General features: G+C 44.3%; 3 protein-coding genes across 7 annotated transcripts; all 3 read left to right on the plus strand.

Moving 5' to 3' along the window:
* Positions 1 to 3,158: 3,158 nt before the first annotated feature.
* On the plus strand, positions 3,159 to 6,043 carry LOC116162084 (ABC transporter G family member 23-like). 2 transcript variants are annotated; one of them, XM_031475617.1, is made up of 10 exons: positions 3,159 to 3,469; positions 3,518 to 3,678; positions 3,726 to 3,876; positions 3,921 to 4,277; positions 4,324 to 4,776; positions 4,814 to 4,991; positions 5,040 to 5,155; positions 5,201 to 5,268; positions 5,318 to 5,573; positions 5,630 to 5,824. In XM_031475617.1, exons 1-10 carry the CDS (start codon positions 3,383 to 3,385, stop codon positions 5,684 to 5,686), a joined length of 1,884 nt encoding a protein of 627 aa, XP_031331477.1. In that variant the 5' UTR covers positions 3,159 to 3,382; the 3' UTR covers positions 5,687 to 5,824. The 2 variants fall into 2 exon arrangements, with proteins under 2 accessions (XP_031331477.1, XP_031331476.1); XM_031475616.1 differs by having other exon boundaries at positions 3,160 to 3,469; positions 5,318 to 5,583; positions 5,630 to 6,043.
* Positions 6,044 to 8,206: 2,163 nt separating this feature from the next.
* LOC116160876 (ABC transporter G family member 23-like) lies at positions 8,207 to 13,287 on the plus strand. Of its 3 annotated transcripts, XM_031474017.1 has the most exons (11): positions 8,207 to 8,219; positions 9,228 to 9,288; positions 9,334 to 9,434; positions 9,485 to 9,635; positions 9,678 to 10,034; positions 10,083 to 10,535; positions 12,052 to 12,229; positions 12,277 to 12,392; positions 12,437 to 12,504; positions 12,555 to 12,820; positions 12,878 to 13,287. In XM_031474017.1, the coding sequence occupies exons 2-11, from the start codon at positions 9,247 to 9,249 to the stop codon at positions 13,177 to 13,179; spliced, it is 2,034 nt and encodes a 677-aa protein (XP_031329877.1). In that variant the 5' UTR covers positions 8,207 to 8,219; positions 9,228 to 9,246; the 3' UTR covers positions 13,180 to 13,287. The 3 variants fall into 3 exon arrangements, with proteins under 3 accessions (XP_031329877.1, XP_031329878.1, XP_031329879.1); XM_031474018.1 differs by lacking the exon at positions 8,207 to 8,219 and having other exon boundaries at positions 8,253 to 9,434; positions 9,692 to 10,034; XM_031474019.1 differs by lacking the exons at positions 8,207 to 8,219; positions 12,878 to 13,287 and having other exon boundaries at positions 8,253 to 9,288; positions 12,544 to 12,675.
* Positions 13,288 to 16,441: 3,154 nt separating this feature from the next.
* LOC116162146 (ABC transporter G family member 23-like) lies at positions 16,442 to 19,357 on the plus strand. 2 transcript variants are annotated; one of them, XM_031475687.1, is made up of 8 exons: positions 16,442 to 16,590; positions 16,638 to 16,771; positions 16,822 to 16,972; positions 17,017 to 18,028; positions 18,079 to 18,194; positions 18,440 to 18,507; positions 18,562 to 18,827; positions 18,880 to 19,356. In XM_031475687.1, exons 1-8 carry the CDS (start codon positions 16,555 to 16,557, stop codon positions 19,179 to 19,181), a joined length of 2,085 nt encoding a protein of 694 aa, XP_031331547.1. In that variant the 5' UTR covers positions 16,442 to 16,554; the 3' UTR covers positions 19,182 to 19,356. The 2 variants fall into 2 exon arrangements, with proteins under 2 accessions (XP_031331547.1, XP_031331546.1); XM_031475686.1 differs by having other exon boundaries at positions 16,452 to 16,590; positions 16,635 to 16,771; positions 18,880 to 19,357.
* The last annotated feature ends 609 nt before the right edge of the window (positions 19,358 to 19,966 follow it).

The following is a 19,966-nucleotide window of genomic DNA, read 5'->3' on the forward strand; positions in this document are numbered from 1 at the left end:
AAAATGCGGCCAAGCCTTTGGGCAATTTCTAATTTTGTTAAAAGTCCCATACAAGGACGATTTTGAATTTTTGAACACCCTGTGTATACGGTGGATAGACCCATACTATATTTTTCCTACACAATAGTAACTAAAGGGCACTTTCGTGAAAAAATGCGGCCATGCTGCCATTGAGCAATTTCTAAATTTGTTAAAAGTCCCATACAAAGGCGATTTTGAATTTTTGAACACCCTGTGTATACGGTGGATCGACCCATACTATATTTTTCCTACACAATAGTAACTAAAGGGCACTTTCGTGAATAAATGCGGCCATGCTGCCATTGGGCAAATTCTAAATTTGTTAAAAGTCCCATACAGGGGCGATTTTGAATTGTTGAACACCCTGTGTATACGGTGGATAGACCCATACTATATTTTTCCTACACAATAGTAAGTAAAGGGTACTTTCGTGAAAAAGCCGCCATTGGGCAATTTCTAATTTTGTTAAAAGTCCCATACAAGGGCGATTTTGAATTTCTGAACACCCTGTGTATAGGGTGGATAGACCCATACTATATTTTTCCTACAAAATAGTAACTAAAGGGCACTTTCGTGAATAAATGCGGCCATGCTGCCATTGGGCAATTTCTAATTTTGTTAAAAGTCCCATACAAGGGCGTTTTTGAATTTTTGAACACCCTGTGTATACGGTGGATAGACCCATACTATATTTTTCGTACGCAATAGTAAATAAAGGGTACTTTCGTGAAAAAGCCGCCATTGGGCAATTTCTAATTCTGTGAAAAGTCCCATACATGGACGATTTTGAATTTTTGAACACCCTGTGTATACGGTGGATAGACCCATACTATATTTTTTCCTACACAATAGTAACTAAAGGGCACTTTCGTGAAAAAATGCGGCCATGCTGCCATTGAGCAATTTCTAAATTTGTTAAAAGTCCCATACAAAGGCGATTTTGAATTTTTGAACACCCTGTGTATACGGTGGATCGACCCATACTATATTTTTCCTACACAGTTGTAAGTAAAGGGCACTTTGGTGAAAAAAGCAGCCATGCAGCCATTGGGCAATCTCTAATTTTGTTAAAAGTCCCATAATAGGGCATTTTTGAATTTTTGAACACCCTGTGTATACGGTGGATAGACCCATACTATATTTTTCCTACACAATAGTAACTAAAGGGCACTTTCGTGAATAAATGCGGCCATGCTGCCATTGGGCAAATTCTAAATTTGTTAAAAGTCCCATACAGGGGCGATTTTGAATTGTTGAACACCCTGTGTATACGGTGGATAGACCCATACTATATTTTTCGTACGCAATAGTAAATAAAGGGTACTTTCGTGAAAAAGCCGCCATTGGGCAATTTCTAATTCTGTGAAAAGTCCCATACAGGGGCGATTTTGAATTGTTGAACACCCTGTGTATACGGTGGATAGACCCATACTATATTTTTCCTACACAATAGTAAGTAAAGGGTACTTTCGTGAAAAAGCCGCCATTGGGCAATTTCTAATTTTGTTAAAAGTCCCATACAAGGGCGATTTTGAATTTCTGAACACCCTGTGTATAGGGTGGATAGACCCATACTATATTTTTCCTACAAAATAGTAACTAAAGGGCACTTTCGTGAATAAATGCGGCCATGCTGCCATTGGGCAATTTCTAATTTTGTTAAAAGTCCCATACAAGGGCGTTTTTGAATTTTTGAACACCCTGTGTATACGGTGGATAGACCCATACTATTTTTTCCTACACAATAGTAACTAAAGGGCACTTTCGTGAATAAATGCGGCCATGCTGCCATTGGGCAATTTCTAATTTTGTTAAAAGTCCCATACAAGGGCGATTTTGAATTTTAGAACATCCTGTGTATACGGTGGATAGACCCATAATATATTTTTCCTACACAATAGTAAGTAAAGGGTACTTTCGTGAAAAAGCCGCCATTGGGCAATTTCTAATTTTGTTAAAAGTCCCATACAAGGGCGTTTTTGAATTTTTGAACACCCTGTGTATACGGTGGATAGACCTATACTATATTTTTCCTACACAATAGTAAGTAAAGGGCACTTTCGTGAATAAATGCGGCCATGCTGCCATTGGGCAATTTCTAATTTTGTTAAAACTCCCATACAAGGGCGTTTTTGAGTTATTTGAACATCCTTTGTATACGGTAGTTACACCATATTATATTTTTTCTACAAGATAGTAAGTAAAGCGACACTTTGAAAGAAATGCGGTCACCCTGTACATGGTAGCTAAACTCTTTTATTTTTTTCATAAGAGAAATCATTACTTACCCTCGAAACTTTGTATTTTGCAAGGCATCCTTTGCTGGGTTGGGGGGTGTTTGTTCCCAAGTACTACATTACCCTCCAAAATGTTTAGCTCTTAGAATTATCCAGTAAAATCAAGAGTATACTCACTTTCCTAAACATAGTGTGGGGGGGGGGGGGTACCGGCGTTTGGGGGGTTAGGTATACCCTCCAGTGCTGCTTCCGAAAACCACAGTTACTGCCGGCATGGGGTCATCAAAGCCTCCTTTGCTGGGCTGGGGGGGGTATTAGGTCACCTGCACTCTATTTTCCTCCAAAACGTAACTGTAACTAACACTAAACTTTTTAGGGAAGATAGGGGCATACTCCAGTCAGGGAGGTAGTAGATACAAAGGGCCCGAATTTGAGGTCCCTGTCGTAATCCAGAAAGTACCTATCAGAGAGAGTACCCTCAACATAGGAAGACTCATGGTAGCGTATGTAAGTGGAGATGTACCCAAACTTTAATGTACTTAGGGGTATGTTGTAACCAAACCCCATCTCCAAATCATAGTCCACGATACGATAATCTGGGCGCGAGGAGTAACACCCCCCAGGAAAAAAATTCAATTGCGCTTTTCCGAAAGTTATCATGAGAGTGTTTGGGGTTTTGTGAGACAATGGTATGGAAGTGACGTTCCCTTTTAAACGCGGATCTACTACCATTTTGAAAACCAGAGAAATTGGGAACGTTGCGACTGGTGTTCTGGGTTCCCTAAAAAGTTAAAGCCTAGGATTGGTGCAGATTTACGACTAAAGTGTAATTTAAAACCATTTCCACACGACCTTGGCACTCGTTAACATCTTTGTTACGTAATTGGTACATTTTTTTTTTGTCAAAACGATGTAGTAAACACGACAGACCTGTTTGTGTTCTAACCGACCCAGTCTCAAAGGACTTTGACTAGTTCTAGTTTTGTAGTAAGATAAATGGCAGTTTTGGTGATCTATGCAAAAATGCACTTATTGTGTTGAGCAATATTTGTTCATATAGCGATGCTTGGTGAGGTTATCGCGTCTGTTCGATAAGTGAGTGCGCGTTCGTCATTTAGGACAATATGGCACACGGGAACATGTTCGGTGATTTGGCCGAGACGAACGCGAAGCAGGGGTTCTTCCAAAGGATCGTGGCCCTTAAAAAACGGGTAAGTCACTCACCGATATGATCACTAAGGGTTGATGGGTGTTTCCAGCTGTTCGAGCCTTCAAGGTGTCTGCCGGAAATCGAGCTGGATTCGAAGTTTACTGCGCCGAGCCTTGCGTCGAACGCGGTTGTGGTAAAGGGCGCTTTCATGAATTATGGGTCGCTTAAAGTGCTCGAAGATTTCAATATGACCGTCCCGAAAGGCGCCATGTAAGTAAGCGATTTCGGCACTTCCAAGGATTTTTGGTGGTTTGCAGTTATGGATTACTTGGGGCGAGTGGTTGCGGAAAAACTACGCTGTTGGAATGCCTCAATGGAAGAAAGGGGTTGAGCTATGGCACAATCAGCGTTCTTGGTCAAGAAATGCCTGGGCCGCGCAATGAGACCAAGATCGGCTACATGCCTCAGGTATGCCTTAAAGTGAGGGACCTTCACTGAGGCTTTGTGATTAGGCAACATCGCTCTACGCGGATCTGACGGTTGGGGAAACCCTACTCTTTTTTGGCCGCTTGATTGGTATGAAGGAAGGCAAGATTGAGGAGAGGTCGAAGTATTTGATTGAATTGCTGATGATTCCCGACCCAAACCAACGACTGAGCGATATGAGTGGAGGGCAACAGCGCCGGTTGTCCTTGGCGGTCGCGCTCCAGCACGAGCCCGAACTGCTGATTCTGGACGAACCCACCGTTGGTATGGATTCAGTTCTGAGGCAGTTAATTTGGGATCACTTCAGAAGCCTGACCGCGAGCGGCGAGGTCACCATAATTATAACAACGCACTACATCGAGGAAACCCTCACGGCCAACTTGGTAAGCCCGATCTTTCGGTGGGGATAGTGTTCGAGTTTTACCACAGGTCGGCCTGATGCGCGGTGGCTGCTTGATGGCGGAAGACGACCCGAAGAACCTCCTCAAGCTGCACCAGCTACCGAGGCTCGAAGACGTTCTCCTCAAGTTCTGCGTAGCGCAAAATCAAAGCCAAATCGCTAAGTCGGCAAATTCTCCTAGATCAGCCGGTAAAATTAAGGAGGGAATGACAGTGAAACACCACCATCTGAAGGCGCTGGTCTTGAAAAACTTCCAATGGTTGCGTAAAAATTGGATAACGACCATGATCGCGCTGTTACTTCCAGTGGTGATACTCAGCAGTTTTGGCCTCACGTTTGGTCACAATCCCACCGACTTCGTAATCTCCGTCGTGAACCTGGAGGTTGAACCCAAGTCATGTAGGCTCGAACCGATTCATTGCAAAAGTGAGCAGTTGAGCTGCACCTTTCTCAACTACCTATCGAATAAGCAGTTATTGATGGTAAGACCGGGCGGAAATGGATACGCCAATTTTGTAGACATTTTACAGTAGCGAATTTGAAGCCATTCAGTCCGTACGGTCGGGAAGGTCTTACGCTTCGATAGCGATTAACGTCAATTTCTCCAGAGCGTTGCGGTCACGCGCCTATGATTGGTTCGGTTCGAACTCGTACGACTTAGAGCACTCGACCATTAGCGTCTTCAGGGATACCACGGGTAAGAATTTTTAAACAACACCACTGCGACTTGTCACCTGGTTTATAGTAAAACCCATGTCACTTTACCTGCAAAGAATGCTCTACCAAATACTACAAGATTTCGTTAACAACTTCGTGGAGAGTTGCGGTATCAACAAGAACGTGGTGAAGGTACCTATGACGGTGAGTGTTCTTAACCAAACGACAGATTTTAACCAGTATTCGTAGTGGGACGCAATTTACGAGTGGATGAACACTGATTTTAACGATTTCGCTATGCCCGGAGTGCTAACATTGTAAGTATCCCAGAATCATCTTGATCAGGGTCGCTCATTGTTCCAGCAGATCCATTTTCGCCTCCGCCATAATCGGCACCTCTCTGTCCATGCACTCGGAGCAAAGCGAAACGATCATGGAACGACTTCTGGTGACCGGCGTCAATCGAACCGAACTGATATTGTCGTACGTGATGACAAACAGCGTCGTGCTATTTTTCCAAACCTTCTTCAGCATGGTGATCGTCTTCGCTGTGTTCGATACGACAATGAAGGGATCTCTAATTCTAGCGGCAATTCTCACGTTTCTCGGCGGATTCGCCGGGGTGTGCTACGGTGATGGTCCCCGTGAATTTGGCGACACTAATAATATTCGTTCCAGGAATGCTTATATCGTGCATTACGCATTCGGAAGTTGGCGTCTGCCTCATCGGCATAGGCACCACGTTCACTGTATTCTTTGCGAGCGGGACTTTGTGGCCCGTTGAGGCGATGCACCGGCTCCTGAAACCGTTGGCTCCATTCTTTCCACTTACTATGCAAACGCGCAGCATAAGAAACATTTTGCACAAGGACTGGAATTTCTTAAGGGCAGATGTCTATGTCGGGTTCTTTACCATAGTCCTATGGGCTGCCTTACCACTGGCACTCTGCTTCATCCTTATCCGATTTAAACGCGTTTAACATTAACCACTCGGCCTTACTCTCCTCGGTCAACTCAACATGAAGATCAAGAACTGAGTACACGAATTGAATTTGCGTTCATGCATGTTAATAAAGATTACATTTGTATGTTCTTTCCTCCCTTATTCTAACTTATTCCTGTCCTGTCTTATCTTACCTTCATATGCCCTCACATACATCAACATATTCTCTATCTCCCTTCCTATCATCTCTTATCCCATGTGCCCTCTAATACTAAATTCTGCACTCTCGCCTTTTTTTTCATGCCCATCCCTTTAATGCCTCGCCCTTTTGTGCCCTCACTCTTCCGAAAACTTTTCTATGTCTTTGAAAACTCTTAGTGATTACGCCTAAACGCAATTAGATAGCCTTAATACTAGTAAATGTTCTTCAGGAGTGAAAGACCCTCACAGACTACCGACTCTGACAGTGTTTAAAAACCCTCCGCACCATAAAAAACCCTTGAAAACGTTTAATGATCCCTGAAAACCTTCAAACAATTTCACAGAGTAATAAATCCTCTTAAAAGCTTATAAAAATATCTAGTTCAAACTGCGTATAAAGCGAGGGCAATTGTATGAGATTGAATAATTCAGCAAATGGCGGCCACTTACGTATCGAATGAATCCAATTTTATAGCCTCCAAAAATGAGAGAAAATGTAGAGGCTCGGTCAAACATCAATTCGAGAAGTTAAAAAAATGCAGGTTAACTTATACTTTAAAATTTGCAATTAATCCAATACACTCCGCTTAAATTTTGGCGTCACCAACATGCTCGAAAGGAAAAATGAACTGATTGGAAAAGGTAACAAACTCGCCTAAAGAACCAATCATAATTCGATACGACAAAACAATTTACATATTACTCGTACAGTGTTACAGGTGCAGTACATGGGGGTCTGGGGGGTATGGAATACCCCCCAGGAATTGAAAGATTTGACATTCCTTGTCCTATAACTATCATGAGACTTTCGTGCTTTAGAGAGAATGGCTGGGGGGTATTCCATACCCCCCAGACCCCCGGTGGTGCATTCTCTTTTCAAAGTGTTCACCCCCAACGACCCCCCGTAATAGTTTTTTATAAGGGAACATTAAAAAAAATTATGTTGTAGAATATTTTGGGAAGAATGCACCACCGGGGGGTCTGGGGGGTATGGAATACCCCCCAGGAATTGAAAGATTTTACATTCCTTGTCCTATAACTATCATGAGACGTTCGTGCTTTAGAGAGGATGGCTGGGGGGTATTCCATACCCCCCAGAGCTACATTTTCTTTCAAAATTTTCACCCCCAACGACCCCCCGTAATAGTTTTTTATAAGGGAACATTAAATAAATTATGTTGTAGAATATTTTGGGAAGAATGCACCACCGGGGGGTCTGGGGGGTATGGAATACCCCCCAGGAATTGAAAGATTTGACATTCCTTGTCCTATAACTATCATGAGACGTTCGTGCTTTAGAGAGAATAGCTGGGGGGTATTCCATACCCCCCGGTGGTGCATTCTCTCTCAAAATGCTCACCCCCAACGACCCCCCGTAATAGTTTTTCATAAGGGAACGTTAAATAAATTATATTGTAGAATATTTTGGGAAGAATGTAGCACCGGGGGGTCTGGGGGGTATAGAATACCCCCCAGGAATTGAAAGATTTGGCATTCCTTGTCCTATAACTATCATGAGACTTTCGTGCTTTAGAGAGAATGGCTGGGGGGTATTCCATCCCCCCCAGACCCCCCGGTGGTGCATTCTCTTTCAAAGTGTTCACCCCCAACAACCCCCCGTAATAGTTTTTCATAAGGGAACATTAAATAAATTATGTTGTAGAATATGTTGGGAAGAACGTAGCTCTGGGAATTGAAAGATTTGATATTCCTTGTCCTATAACTATCACGAGACTTTCGTACGCTAGAAAGAATGGCTGGGGGTATTCCAAACCCCCCAGACCCCCCGGTGCTAAATTTTCTCTCAAAATGTTCACCCCCAACGACCCCCCGTAATAGTTGGAATACTTCCCAGCACAAGGAAGGAATCAATTATCTCTTCTTAGGCCAATGAGGTATTCTTTAATCGCCGCTTTTATACTTTAAACATTCAGATTTAGCAGTTTTTCGATACTACTTTGTTATCGATTTATCAAAATGTTTATTTCTATATCCCACTCACCGTGAAAATTATATGATAACTACATGCGTTCCTGTTTGTTGTTGCGTTTCATAATCACACCAGAAAATTTCCGCCAATTACAATTAATTCTAGTTTTTACAACGTTTTTGCCCAAAAGACTGGTAAGTTTTGGGTTTTTACAAAATCTTTTCATATGCTCTCCTGTTACCTTCTGCCTGATGAAGCCCACTCCTGTGCCATGTCCTATCTTTTCCTGTCATCATCTTTCCTCTTCTATCTTCCGTTGTCTCCTCCTAACTTATCCTCTCCGTCCCTCAGACCTTTTAACGCCTCTATCGGGCATTTTCATGCGAACAGTGGGGTAGTCATAGTCAGGAGGACATAATTCTTTTATTTACTGTGTATCATGTGCGCCTAATACCAAGCTTTTGGTCTGATATAATGTTTCGAAGAAAGAATCAGGAGAACAAGCTAGGTAACGTACATCTCTCTACGCTCCTAATTTAAAAACGTCTTTGGTGTGCGTCTTCTACGATCCTGATACAAAGATTTTTGAGAGGTTTTTATAAGGTACTTGTTTATCCAAGCTTCAATATTTCATTATTCGGTGGCGAAATGGTTTGGCGAGGTGATTTTAGTATCAGGAGGTGTTTTTGAGGAGGTTTAGGTATCAGGGGTTAGGGTTTTCTCGTGCAGTTCGTGAATAATCCTGCTACTATCTGCAAATGTATTGAGATAAGGAAAATCTAAGGCGCTTCTGGTAAACTTTATGGATGGCCTAGATCAAGTGAACATAAAAAGAAAAAGGTGGAGGTGCTGGTACCAGGAGAACATCAGCGATCTGCAGTGACGTAATTTAACGAAAATGCTGTCGTGCCAGCTTTGGCTACTATCACCATACAGAATAAAAATTGAGTAACACCCATTTGGCCTCCGCCGTGACGCATCATTGTCATTACCCCTGACGCGTGTACTTTTATCGGAAATTGTGAAATTCTATTGAAAATGTTACGGTCTTCTCAAGTAAATATTCATGGAGTTCTCATAACAATACAATAGACATTATTTGACGAGGCACACATGCAGCATTACGTGAATACCAGGCAAATAGTGAGGAAAATTTTAATTTTGCACAGAAAACGACTGTCAAGTTTTGTATTTTGACCTAGTTTTTTCCATCCGGAGGTGATGTATCGTCCAAGATCAGAAGCGCACATTTCCGATTGGACTGTAAGTAAAAAGGCCGATTTCAAGTAAAACGTTCCGCTTCCACAGTGCCCAACGCTCAACGCGGTCGAGGTCAGGGACGCCTACAGGAGTTTCGGCAAGGTTAACGTGCTGGAGGGATTCAGCATGACCGTTCCCACAGGAACCATGTAAGTGCTTCGCTCCATTAACTTGACCCTTTCAATTGCGCGTTGCGCAGTTACGGTTTGCTGGGTGCCAGCGGTTGCGGCAAAACGACAATGCTGGAGTGCCTCATCGGGAGGCGGGGTTTGAACCATGGAGAGGTGTACGTTCTCGGCCAAAAGCTTCCGCATGCGGACAACGAGTTGCGGATCGGTTACATGCCCCAAGTGAGTATGCGCTCTTTGCTAGCTGTCAAATAATTCACCTAGAGCACGTGTTTAAGCGGCGACTTGACCATTGGGGAGACCTTCCTCTTCTTCGGGCGCGCGATTGGTATAAAAGAACTCAAGGTAAAGGAGAGGGTGGCTTACTTGACCGGCCTGCTGGATCTCCCCGATAAAAATCTCCAACTGAGCAGCATCAGCGGCGGACAGCAACGACGCGTCTCCTTGGCGATCGCCATTTTGCACGAGCCGGAACTGTTAATTTTGGACGAACCGACGGTTGGCGCCGACTCCATCTTGAGACAGTCGATCTGGGACCATTTTATTAGTCTTGTTGAAAGTAAGCGCGTCACCATCTTGATCACGACGCACTACATCGAGGAGGTGCTGCAAGCCGACGTGGTAGGCATCCGTTCTCGCCTCATCCGTCGTGATCTGAACGTATTTCAGGTCGGAATACTGCGCAACGGTCGCCTCATAGCCGAGAAGAATCCCAGGCGGCTGCTGCGGGACCATCGCGCGTCGTCCCTCGAGGAGGTGTTCCTAAAACTCAGCGCCACGCAGAATGAAAGTCGCGCCTCGTGCGAGCATCCCGACGTTAAGGAGCCGTTGAAGATCAAGCAGAGTTTCAGACTGAGGCACAGTCACATGAAGGCGCTGATTTGGAAGCACTTCGCGTGGTTCGTCAAGAACTGGGCGATGACCTTCGTCATCACGCTACTTCCGGTTTTCACGTTGTTTATCTACTGCGTCGCGATCGGGCACAACCCGGTGGACTTTGTCGTTTCGGTGGCGAATTTGGAGACGGGGTCGCGGAATTGTAACGCGTCGGCGCTTCACTGCAACAGCACCGAGTTAGGTTGCTTGTTCCTGAAGGAACTCTCCAAGCAACACTTAATAGTGGTAAGTCGCCTTTTCCTGGTGATACTGTTTGTTTAAATGTGTACATCTCGGAGGACACGGACTTGATTTTAACTATACTAGCGTTTTCAAGGCAAATTCGGCGTAAACCAATACCAACAGTTCTATTTTCTTAGTTTTAAAGTCTACTCCCTGGAGGACACAGGTTTAACGTATGTTCTTGTGACTTCCTGGATGTTTTAAATTAATATTTATACCAACTCCGAGGGTTTTTCAGGCGAATTCGGCATAAGCCAATACCAACAGTTCTATTTTTTTAGTTTTAAAGTGTACTCCTTGGAAGAAACAGACTATACTTGTGTCCATTGGCCTCCTGGATGCATTGAATTAATACTTATTCTAACTCCAAGTTTTTCCAAGGCAAATCCGGCATATGCCAAAACCAACAGTTCGATTTTCTTAGTTTTAAAGTCTACTCCTTGGAGGAAACAAGTTTGATGCATGTTGTTCTGACTTCCTGGATGTTTTAAATTAATATTTATACCAACTCCGAGCGTTTTTCAGGCGAATTCGGCGTAAGCCAATACCAACAGTTCTATTTTTTTAGTTTTAAAGTGTACTCCTTGGAAGAAACAGACTATACTTGTGTTCATTGGCCTCCTGGATGCATTGAATTAATACTTATTCTAACTCCGAGTTTTTCCAAGGCAAATCCGGCATGTGCCAACACCAACAGTTCGATTTTCTTAGTTTTAAAGTCTACTCCTTGGAGGAAACAAGTTTGATGCATGTTGTTCTGACTTCCTGGATGTTTTAAATTAATATTTATACCAACTCCGAGCGTTTTTCAGGCGAATTCGGCGTAAGCCAATACCAACAGTTCTATTTTTTTAGTTTTAAAGTGTACTCCTTGGAAGAAACAGACTATACTTGTGTTCATTGGCCTCCTGGATGCATTGAACTAATACTTATTCTAACTCCGAGTTTTTCCAAGGCAAATCCGGCATGTGCCAACACCAACAGTTCGATTTTCTTAGTTTTAAAGTGTACTCCTTGGAAGAAACAGACTATACTTGTGTCCATTGGCCTCCTGGATGCATTGAATTAATACGTATTCTAACTCAGAGTTTTTCCAAGACAAATCCGGCATATGCCAACACCAACAGTTCGATTTTCTTAGTTTTAAAGTGTGTTCCTTGGAAGAAACAGACCATACTTGTGTTCACTGACTTCCTGGATGCATTGAATTAATACGTATTCTAACTCGGAGTGTTTTCAAGGCGAATACGGCATAAGTCAATGCTAACAGTGCGACTTCCTTTGTTTTAAAGTGAACTCCTTGGAGGAAACAGGCTTGATCTATGTTGAATTGGCCTTCTGGATGCTTTAAATTAATACTTATACTAACTCCAAGCGTTTTCAAGGCGAATTCGGCATAATCCAATACCAACAATGCGATTTTCCGAGTTTTAAAGTGTACTCCTTGGAGGCAACAGTTTTTATTTGTGTTGAACTGTACTTCTGGATTCTGCATAACCCAATTCTATTTCCTTTGCAGAAGCTGTACAGTACCGAGCAAGAGGCGCTCGATTCCGTCGAGAGAGGTGCGTCCTACGCGTCGATTACGATTAAGCCAAACTATTCCGACGCCATGCGCGCGCGCGTTAACGATCCGCGACGTATGAGCGCATCGGACGCGAGCGCCTCCACCGTGGACGTCGTTAGGGATGTCACGGGTAAGCAAATGTGGGCGTCACGAGCTCGTGATTAACGCCGCTTGCAGATAAACCCGTGGCGTTGTACACGCAGGTAATGCTCTACGAGACCTTGGAGAGCTTCTACTACGCGTTCGCCGAAAGCTGCGGGGTGAGCCCGCGTGGGGCCAGGATTCCGATTAAGGTACGTGCCGGTCTTGGAATGACGTTATTGATAGTTGGTCGTAGTGGGACATACTGTACGAGTGGATGGGTACGAATTTCACGGACTTTACTATTCCTGGGGTGCTAACTATGTAAGGCCACGTTGTTTACGTTAGTTACGTCTTTGCTAGCCTACTTTCAGGATAGTCATCACTACGGCAATACTACTAAGTGCTCTAGCGGTTAATGCAGAACGTAGCGAAGTCGGCCTGGAGCGGATGTTCGTAATAGGAATCAACAATCTGGAGCTGACGATATCCCATCTCTTCGTCGTGAGTGTGATGCTGTTGCCTCAGATCGTTCTCACCATGGCGGTTCCCATATTCGCATTTGGCCTGACAAATAAAGGCCCCATTGCGCTTACGTTCGTTTTTCTGTACCTCACTGGATTTTTTGGCCTTTGCTTCGGTGCAATAATAACCAAAATGGGACGCTTAAGGCACTAAATAAACGCTGATGTTTTAGGTATATTCTTGGCCAGCAACATGAAATCAATTCTGGAAATTTCGCTGATAACCAGCTGCCTGTACTTCACCATGCTGTGTACGTCCGGGATGTTGTGGCCGATCGAAGCCATGCACTGGCTTCTGCGGTGGACGGCTCGAGTGTTTCCCTTCGTGCGGCTGACGCAAAGCCTGAGAAACGTCATGCATCGGAACTGGAGCCTCTCGAAGATAGAAGTTTACGATGGACTGTTATCTGTGTGCATATGGTCGATGATGATTTTGTTCTTTACCTTCTGCTTGTTCAGGTATCAAAAAGGCTAACTGGTGTATACCACGTTGCCAAACTTCCCTCCAGGAATCCGTTGGCCTGGAGACGGTAGGTTTGTGCTCCTTACACTTGGAATTTTTACAATAAAGAACATAAATTGATTGACTACCCTTAAATACATCTCTCTTCTCTCCTGATACTTTCTCTAACTCACGCCGAATTCGCCTCGAAAACGTTCATAGATGGTATAAACACATCCAGGAGGTCAATTCAACAGGAGTACACTTTACAATAAAGAAAGTCGCGCTTTTGGTATTGGCTTACACCGAATGCGCCTTGAAAATGCTCGGAGTTGGTATAAATATTAATTTAACACATCCAGGAGGTCAATTCAACATAAATCAAACCTATTTCCTCCTAGGAGTACACTTTAAATCAAAAAAACTCGCGCTTTTGGTATTGGCTGACACCGAATTGGCCTTGAAAACGCTCGGAATTGGTACACATTTTAATTTAACACTTCCAGGAGGTCATTTCAACATAAGTTAAAGCTATTTCCTCCTAGGAGGCCACTTTAAAACAAAGAAAGTCGCGCATTTGGTATTGGCTTATACCGAATTCGTCTTGAAAACGCTCGGAGGTGGTATAAATATTAATTTAACACATCCAGGGGGTCGTTTCAACATAGATCAAACTTGTTTCCTCCTAGGAGTACACTTTAAATCATAGAAAGTCGCGCTTTTGGTATTGGCTTACACCGAATGCGCCTTGAAAATGCTCGGAGTTGGTATAAATATTAATTTAACACATCCAGGAGGTCGTTTCAACATAAATCAAACTTGTTTCCTCCTAGGAGTACACTTTAAATCAAAGAAAGCCGCGCTTTTAGTATTCGCTTACGCCGATTCGCCTTGAAAACGCTCGGAGTTGGTATAAATATTAATTTAACACATCCAGGAGGTCGTTTCAACATAAATCAAACTTGTTTCCTCCTAGGAGTACACTTTAAATCAAAGAAAGTCGCGCTTTTAGTATTCGCTTACGCCGATTCGCCTTGAAAACGCTCGGAGTTGGTATAAATATTAATTTAACACATCCAGGAGGTCGTTTCAACATAATCAAACTTGTTTCCTCCTAGGAGTACACTTTAAATCAAAGAAAGTCGCGCTTTTGGTATTGGCTTACACCGATTCGCCTTGAAAACGCTCGTAGGTGGTATAAATATTAATTTAACACATCCAGGAGGTCAATTCAACATAAATCAAACTTGTTTCCTCCTAGGAGTACACTTTAAATCAAAGAAAGTCGCGCTTTTGGTATTGGCTTACACCGATTCGCCTTGAAAACACTCGGAGTTGGTATAAATATTAATTAACACATCCAGGAGGTCGTTTCAACATATCAAACTTGTTTCCTCCTAGGAGTACACTTTAAATCAAAGAAAGTTGCGCTTTTGTATTGCTTACTTCGCCTTGAAAACGTCGGAGTTGGCACATAGTTTTCCAAACTTGTTTCCTCCTAGGAGTACACTGTAAAACAAAGAAAGTCGCGCTTTTGGTATTTCGGCTTTGGTATAAATATTAATTTAACACATCCAGGAGGTCGTTTCAACATAAATCAAACTTGTTTCCTCCTAGGAGTACACTGTAAAACAAAGAAAGTCGCGCTTTTGGTATTGGCTGACACCGAATTCGCCTTGAAAACGCTCGGAATTACTGTTTTTGAATGTAAAACGTGCATAACCTTTACATGCGACAACCAATGGGTTCTCAGAATAATTTACATGCGTATGCGTTTAGTGGGGCCAAGTCAAATTTTTGAAAACCGGAGGTGGGGATGGACACATGTTCTACCCTTCATGGTATTCTAATGAGAGGTCTCACCAAAATGAATTGGTTTGTACAAACTATAACTTTCCTGCGCGACTCCTTTCCGATATTAGTAGATGACTGGGGGGAGGAGGGAGGGGGTAGATATTAATTTTATCTTTCATATTATTCCAATTAAAAGCTTTAAGAAAAGGAAAGTTTTTCTACCAACTACCCCCTCTATTTTCTCACTCCTTATAAAGAAGGGGATGGGGGGGGGGGGGGGAGTGGAACTGATTTTATCCTTCATGGTACTCTAATGAAAGGTCTCCACGAAAGGAATTAATCTCTACCAGTCATAGCCATAACTGGTGATCGTGCATCAAGATGACGTGTTTGCTTGAGAAAAAAGGACTAAGGGGTAAAACTTCGTCACCCATAAGATCAACATTGGAGCTGCACAATCGATTAAACGAAACCCGAGAAGGCTACCATGGATTAAACGGGAAGAAGCTGAGAAGATCATAAAAGATATGGCGCATTATTGAACGGTTTACCAGTCCGTGAACGTCACCTGTGGTAAAGATGGGTCCACACGATTTTGCGGATATTATGGACAATACCAAGAATCGATGACACTCTTACCGAAACTAAATGGTTTTCAATGTTGGATATGAAGAGTGGTTCCTGGCGAGTTTGACTGGAACCTGAACATCGAGAGAAGCGTTCAGCGTTGGTTCGGGGTTATGGCAGTTTAAGATCATGCCGTTTGGGCTATGCAATGCCCCCTTGAGCGCCTAATGGTAGTAATACTTAGAAGAATGTCATGGGAAGCTTGTTTGGTGTACCTAGACGACGTTATTGTTATTGGGCGTACGTTCGATGAACACTTTAAGAACTTGGGAGGCATTTTCAGTGGATTTCTGGATTTCTCGCCGATTGTGTAAAAATTCAACTGCACGCGCCGCATTTTGACATTTAATTTAAAAAACCAACCTTGATGAGGGTAATTATGCCGGAAACACCTATAAAACCCATTTGGAATTTTTATGGTAATCACCGAATAGTCAAGATTGAAGGTCTTTCGCATCTAATTTTGCGCTATAGCTAAAAGGTCTAATCGATAACGACAGTAGAGAAAATAAGGTACGGCCTTTTTCGGCCATTGGGGGGGGGGGGGTATATTTTCGCCTCCTCTGCTCTTAATTCACTTCTTACGTCAGAAAATCTGAATTTAGCTCCACATTTTGTTGGAAACGACTCAAAGGGTTGCGATTTTGTACTCAGTAACCCTAAGCAAATTCTTCTGCAATTTTTTTCTCATTTGGGGGGGGGGGTATATTTTCACTCCTTTTGCGTATAATTTTCTCTTAATCCAATTCCTCCGCAAAAAAATTCAGGAGTGTACTCAGTAGTCCTTTGGGAGGGAAAAATTTTACTTGCCGCAGACCACGCACGCACACGCATTTTATTTGGGAAACTGTACATTTCCACGTAACTACTGAAATCATTAGGAATAACCAATTAGCTATTCGTAACGATGCCATTAAGAAATGACGATACAAAACGGTTCAATTCACGATCTGTTTGATTTGGTTTCGCGACACAAACAAGTGCACCATGCCTGCCGATTCGGCATTGACTCGGCTCGACGAGGTAAGTTAACCCCTATTGGAATTCCGAGCGTCATCTGGTTTTAGCAGCCCAAAAACGCCATCGAGATCGAACCGGACGTGGACCTTGCCTCGAACGCGGTGGTGGTCCGAGGGGCCTTCAAGAGTTATGGAAGCTTTAAGGTGCTGAGGGATTTCAATATGACCGTACCAAGAGGAGGAATGTACGTATTGTGCCTACCTTCTTGCGCAACTTACCAGGAGATGCTTTCAGATATGGTTTGCTAGGGGCGAGCGGTTGCGGCAAGACGACGCTGCTGGAGTGCCTAATCGGGCGCAAACGTCTGAATTCGGGCGACATCTACGTGCTGGGTCAAAAAATTCCCGACGCCCAAAACGAGCAACGCATCGGTTACATGCCCCAGGTGAGCCTCCACAAACTTGCATCTTTTGCTGATGGAAATTTTAGAAAATTGGTCTATACGGCGATCTGACAGTCGAGGAGACCTTGCTCTTCTTCGGGCGCGTCATTGAAATGAAAGACGCCAAGATCAAGGAAAGGACGGAGTACCTGACCGAGCTTCTGGACCTGCGCCGGCGCAACGTGCGACTGAAGCACATGAGCGGCGGGCAGCAGCGTCGCGTTTCCCTAGCCGTCGCCTTCCTGCACGAGCCCGAACTCCTAATCCTCGACGAGCCGACGGTCGGCGTCGACACCGTCCTCAGGCAACTGATCTGGGACCACTTCCTCGACCTTGTCCACAACGGAACCGTCACGGTCATTATCACGACGCACTACATCGAAGAGACCCTCCAGGCCAACCTGGTGGGAATAATGCGCAAAGGTTGCCTGATCGCGGAGGACACTCCGAAACGGTTACTTCGCGAGCACGAGGCCTCCTCGCTCGAAATGGTCTTCCTCAAACTGAGCGTCCTGCAGAACCAAGCGCAGAGGAGGACTTCGGAACGGGTCGTTGAGCCCCTCGGTTCGCGGTTCGCCAGTAAAATCGACAAGGCGCAGCGTGGCTGGTCGCTCAGGGGCAGTCACATGAGGGCGCTGATCTGGAAGAACGCCATCTGGTTTCGCAAGAACTGGCGAACGTTCGCCAGGGCGTTGGTGCTTCCGGTCGTGATGCTCTCGATTTACTGCGCGGCCATCGGGCACAATCCCGTCGAGTTTCCCATTTCCGTCGTCAACCTGGAGACGGGGCCGCGGAACTGCAGCGAGCATGAGTTGCGCTGCGACGACCCGCAACTAAGCTGCGCGTTCCTGAACGTGCTATCTCGACGGAAGTTGGTCATGAAGTTTTACGCCAGTGAGGATGTCGCCATGGAAACCGTGCAGAAGGGCGAATCGTACGCGTCCCTTACGATCAAGGCCAACTACTCGAAGGCTATAGCCGAACGCGTTTCCGATTGGAACCGAGCAACTGACGCGCAGATAGATGGCGCCACCATTGACGTATTTAGGGACGTTTCGAGTATGTTACCCGTTTCGCTCAAGGAATTTGACTGTAATCGTTGCTTTCAGATAGCTACATGTCGCTATACATGCAGGTGATGCTGTATCAGACATTCGAAACCTTCCTTTATGAGTACGCGCAAAGTTGCGGTCTCAGAAAGGATCTCGTTAAAGTACCATTGCGGGTAAATATCTCCTGATACAAACTTATATGGTTGTATTAGGATATCAGAAGCGCAAAAGTGTACAAAACTCATGGTCCGAGTCCTGTCTCGCTACAAATTTATGTTTGAAGGACCAGGAGTACAGAAACGGTCAATCAGGGCCGCATAAACGAAAGAAGGTTTCGTAAACCCCACTTTCTTGCATATTATGATATCCTAATACATTGCTGACCAGCTGATTATTATTATCGTCTTTTCTCCGACAGTGGGGCTCGTTGTACGAGTGGATGGATACCGACTTCACCGACTTCACAATTCCCGGAGCTTTACCCTTGTAAGATGACGTCCCCATTTTGAAAACGTGGCCCTTTATCGCTTTGCCTTTCAGAATCGTCTTCACCATATCCATACTACTGACAGCTCTGGCGATGTACGTGGAGCGAAACGAGGCCGGTCTCGAGCGCATCCTCGTCGCCGGCATCAACAAAATTGAGCTGATACTCTCGCACATCATCGTCGAAGCAGTCGCGCTGCTTCCGCAGATCGTCTTCATGATGGTGTTCGCGTTTCTCGTCTTTAACATGACGATCAAGGGCTCGGTGGTGCTCACGGCGATCCTCCTCTACCTGGCCGGCATCCTCGGAATCTGCTACGGTGCTGAGAATCCCAGCCGATACTTTGCTTGCTAATCGCCGCGTATTTTCAGGCATGTTCCTGTCGTGCGCGTTCAAGTCGCAAATCGCCATCGCGCTCGTCACGACCGGCACCTACTTCATCATGGTGTTCACCTGCGGAATCGTCTGGCCGATCCAGGGCATGCATCCGCTGCTGAAGAAGTTCTCGCCGTATTTTCCGCTCACGCTGCCGACGGATAGTTTACGCAACATTTTGCACAGGAATTGGGACTTCTTCAGGCCGGAGGTCTACGTGGGATTCCTATCGTTAGGCGCATGGTCGCTAATATTCCTATTGCTCAGTTTAATTGTAATACGAATACAACGGGAATGAGGTAGCGGCCGGATTTCTAACTTAATCTTCCGCCTCACACTCCCATATTGCACTATCCTGTCCCTCCCTCGCTTCAATCATCTCTTACTCTTCCGCGCCCTGTCATGCTCTCAACCGTCCCCATGTTCCATGCTTTATTTCTTTCTTCTTCCATCATCTCCTGGTCTCCTTATATCTCCCCCCAAATAAGTTTTCTGCAGGATTCTTCCTTTCTCTTGCTCTTTCTTGCCCTTTGTTACCTTTTTTTGCGCTCTCCTACTGTTTTAGGAGCTGAAACACTCCCTCGTTAATTATATTCTTCTGGTACAAGTTTTTTAAAAGTTTAAAACGGGATACGGTTCTGGAAAACAGGGGCGGACTGGCACGGGGGGGGGAGGGGGTGGCGATTGCAACCTGGCCTGTAGATCATAATGGCCCGTTGGAAATTTATAAGTATGTGCTCAATCAAAAGTTATAGACTAGAAACGAATTTCGAAAAAAAATTCAAAGGGCTGTAACTTTTGAACTAGTAGCCCAATCTCGAAACTGTTTGAAATTATGGATTCTACAGGCCACATTCTATAAGAAAATTTTTTTTCCGGGTCGATCTGAGACAATTTTTTTTTCGGGGCTCAAAAAAAGGCAGTGTATCGGTGTTCAACAACGAAATTTCACTTTTAAGGACAAAAGTTCGGGTTTCAGGACGACATTTCCTTGGGAACGTACAATTTTTCCTGCTGAGAGTCAAAATTCTGTATGAAAAGCCAAAAAGGTCGTGTTCAACAACGAAATTTCAATTTTAAAGG

Source organism: Photinus pyralis, unplaced genomic scaffold (assembly GCF_008802855.1).
Source record: "Photinus pyralis isolate 1611_PpyrPB1 unplaced genomic scaffold, Ppyr1.3 Ppyr1.4_LG10, whole genome shotgun sequence".
Taxonomy (NCBI): domain Eukaryota; kingdom Metazoa; phylum Arthropoda; class Insecta; order Coleoptera; family Lampyridae; genus Photinus; species Photinus pyralis.

Bases quoted from the DNA above. Each gene is read 5' to 3' on its own strand.
- LOC116162084 (XM_031475616.1), top strand. From the start codon at position 3,383: ATGGCACACGGGAACATGTTCGGTGATTTGGCCGAGACGAACGCGAAG. The intron at 3,877-3,920 runs GTATGCCTTAAA...CTTTGTGATTAG, and splicing joins AGATCGGCTACATGCCTCAG to GCAACATCGCTCTACGCGGA. The intron at 4,278-4,323 runs GTAAGCCCGATC...GTTTTACCACAG, and splicing joins AAACCCTCACGGCCAACTTG to GTCGGCCTGATGCGCGGTGG.
- LOC116160876 (XM_031474017.1), top strand. From the start codon at position 9,247: ATGTATCGTCCAAGATCAGAAGCGCACATTTCCGATTGGACT. The intron at 9,289-9,333 runs GTAAGTAAAAAG...CCGCTTCCACAG, and splicing joins CGCACATTTCCGATTGGACT to TGCCCAACGCTCAACGCGGT. The intron at 10,035-10,082 runs GTAGGCATCCGT...AACGTATTTCAG, and splicing joins AGGTGCTGCAAGCCGACGTG to GTCGGAATACTGCGCAACGG.
- LOC116162146 (XM_031475686.1), top strand. From the start codon at position 16,555: ATGCCTGCCGATTCGGCATTGACTCGGCTCGACGAG. The intron at 18,195-18,439 runs GTAAATATCTCC...TTTCTCCGACAG, and splicing joins TCGTTAAAGTACCATTGCGG to TGGGGCTCGTTGTACGAGTG. The intron at 18,508-18,561 runs GTAAGATGACGT...TTTGCCTTTCAG, and splicing joins ATTCCCGGAGCTTTACCCTT to AATCGTCTTCACCATATCCA.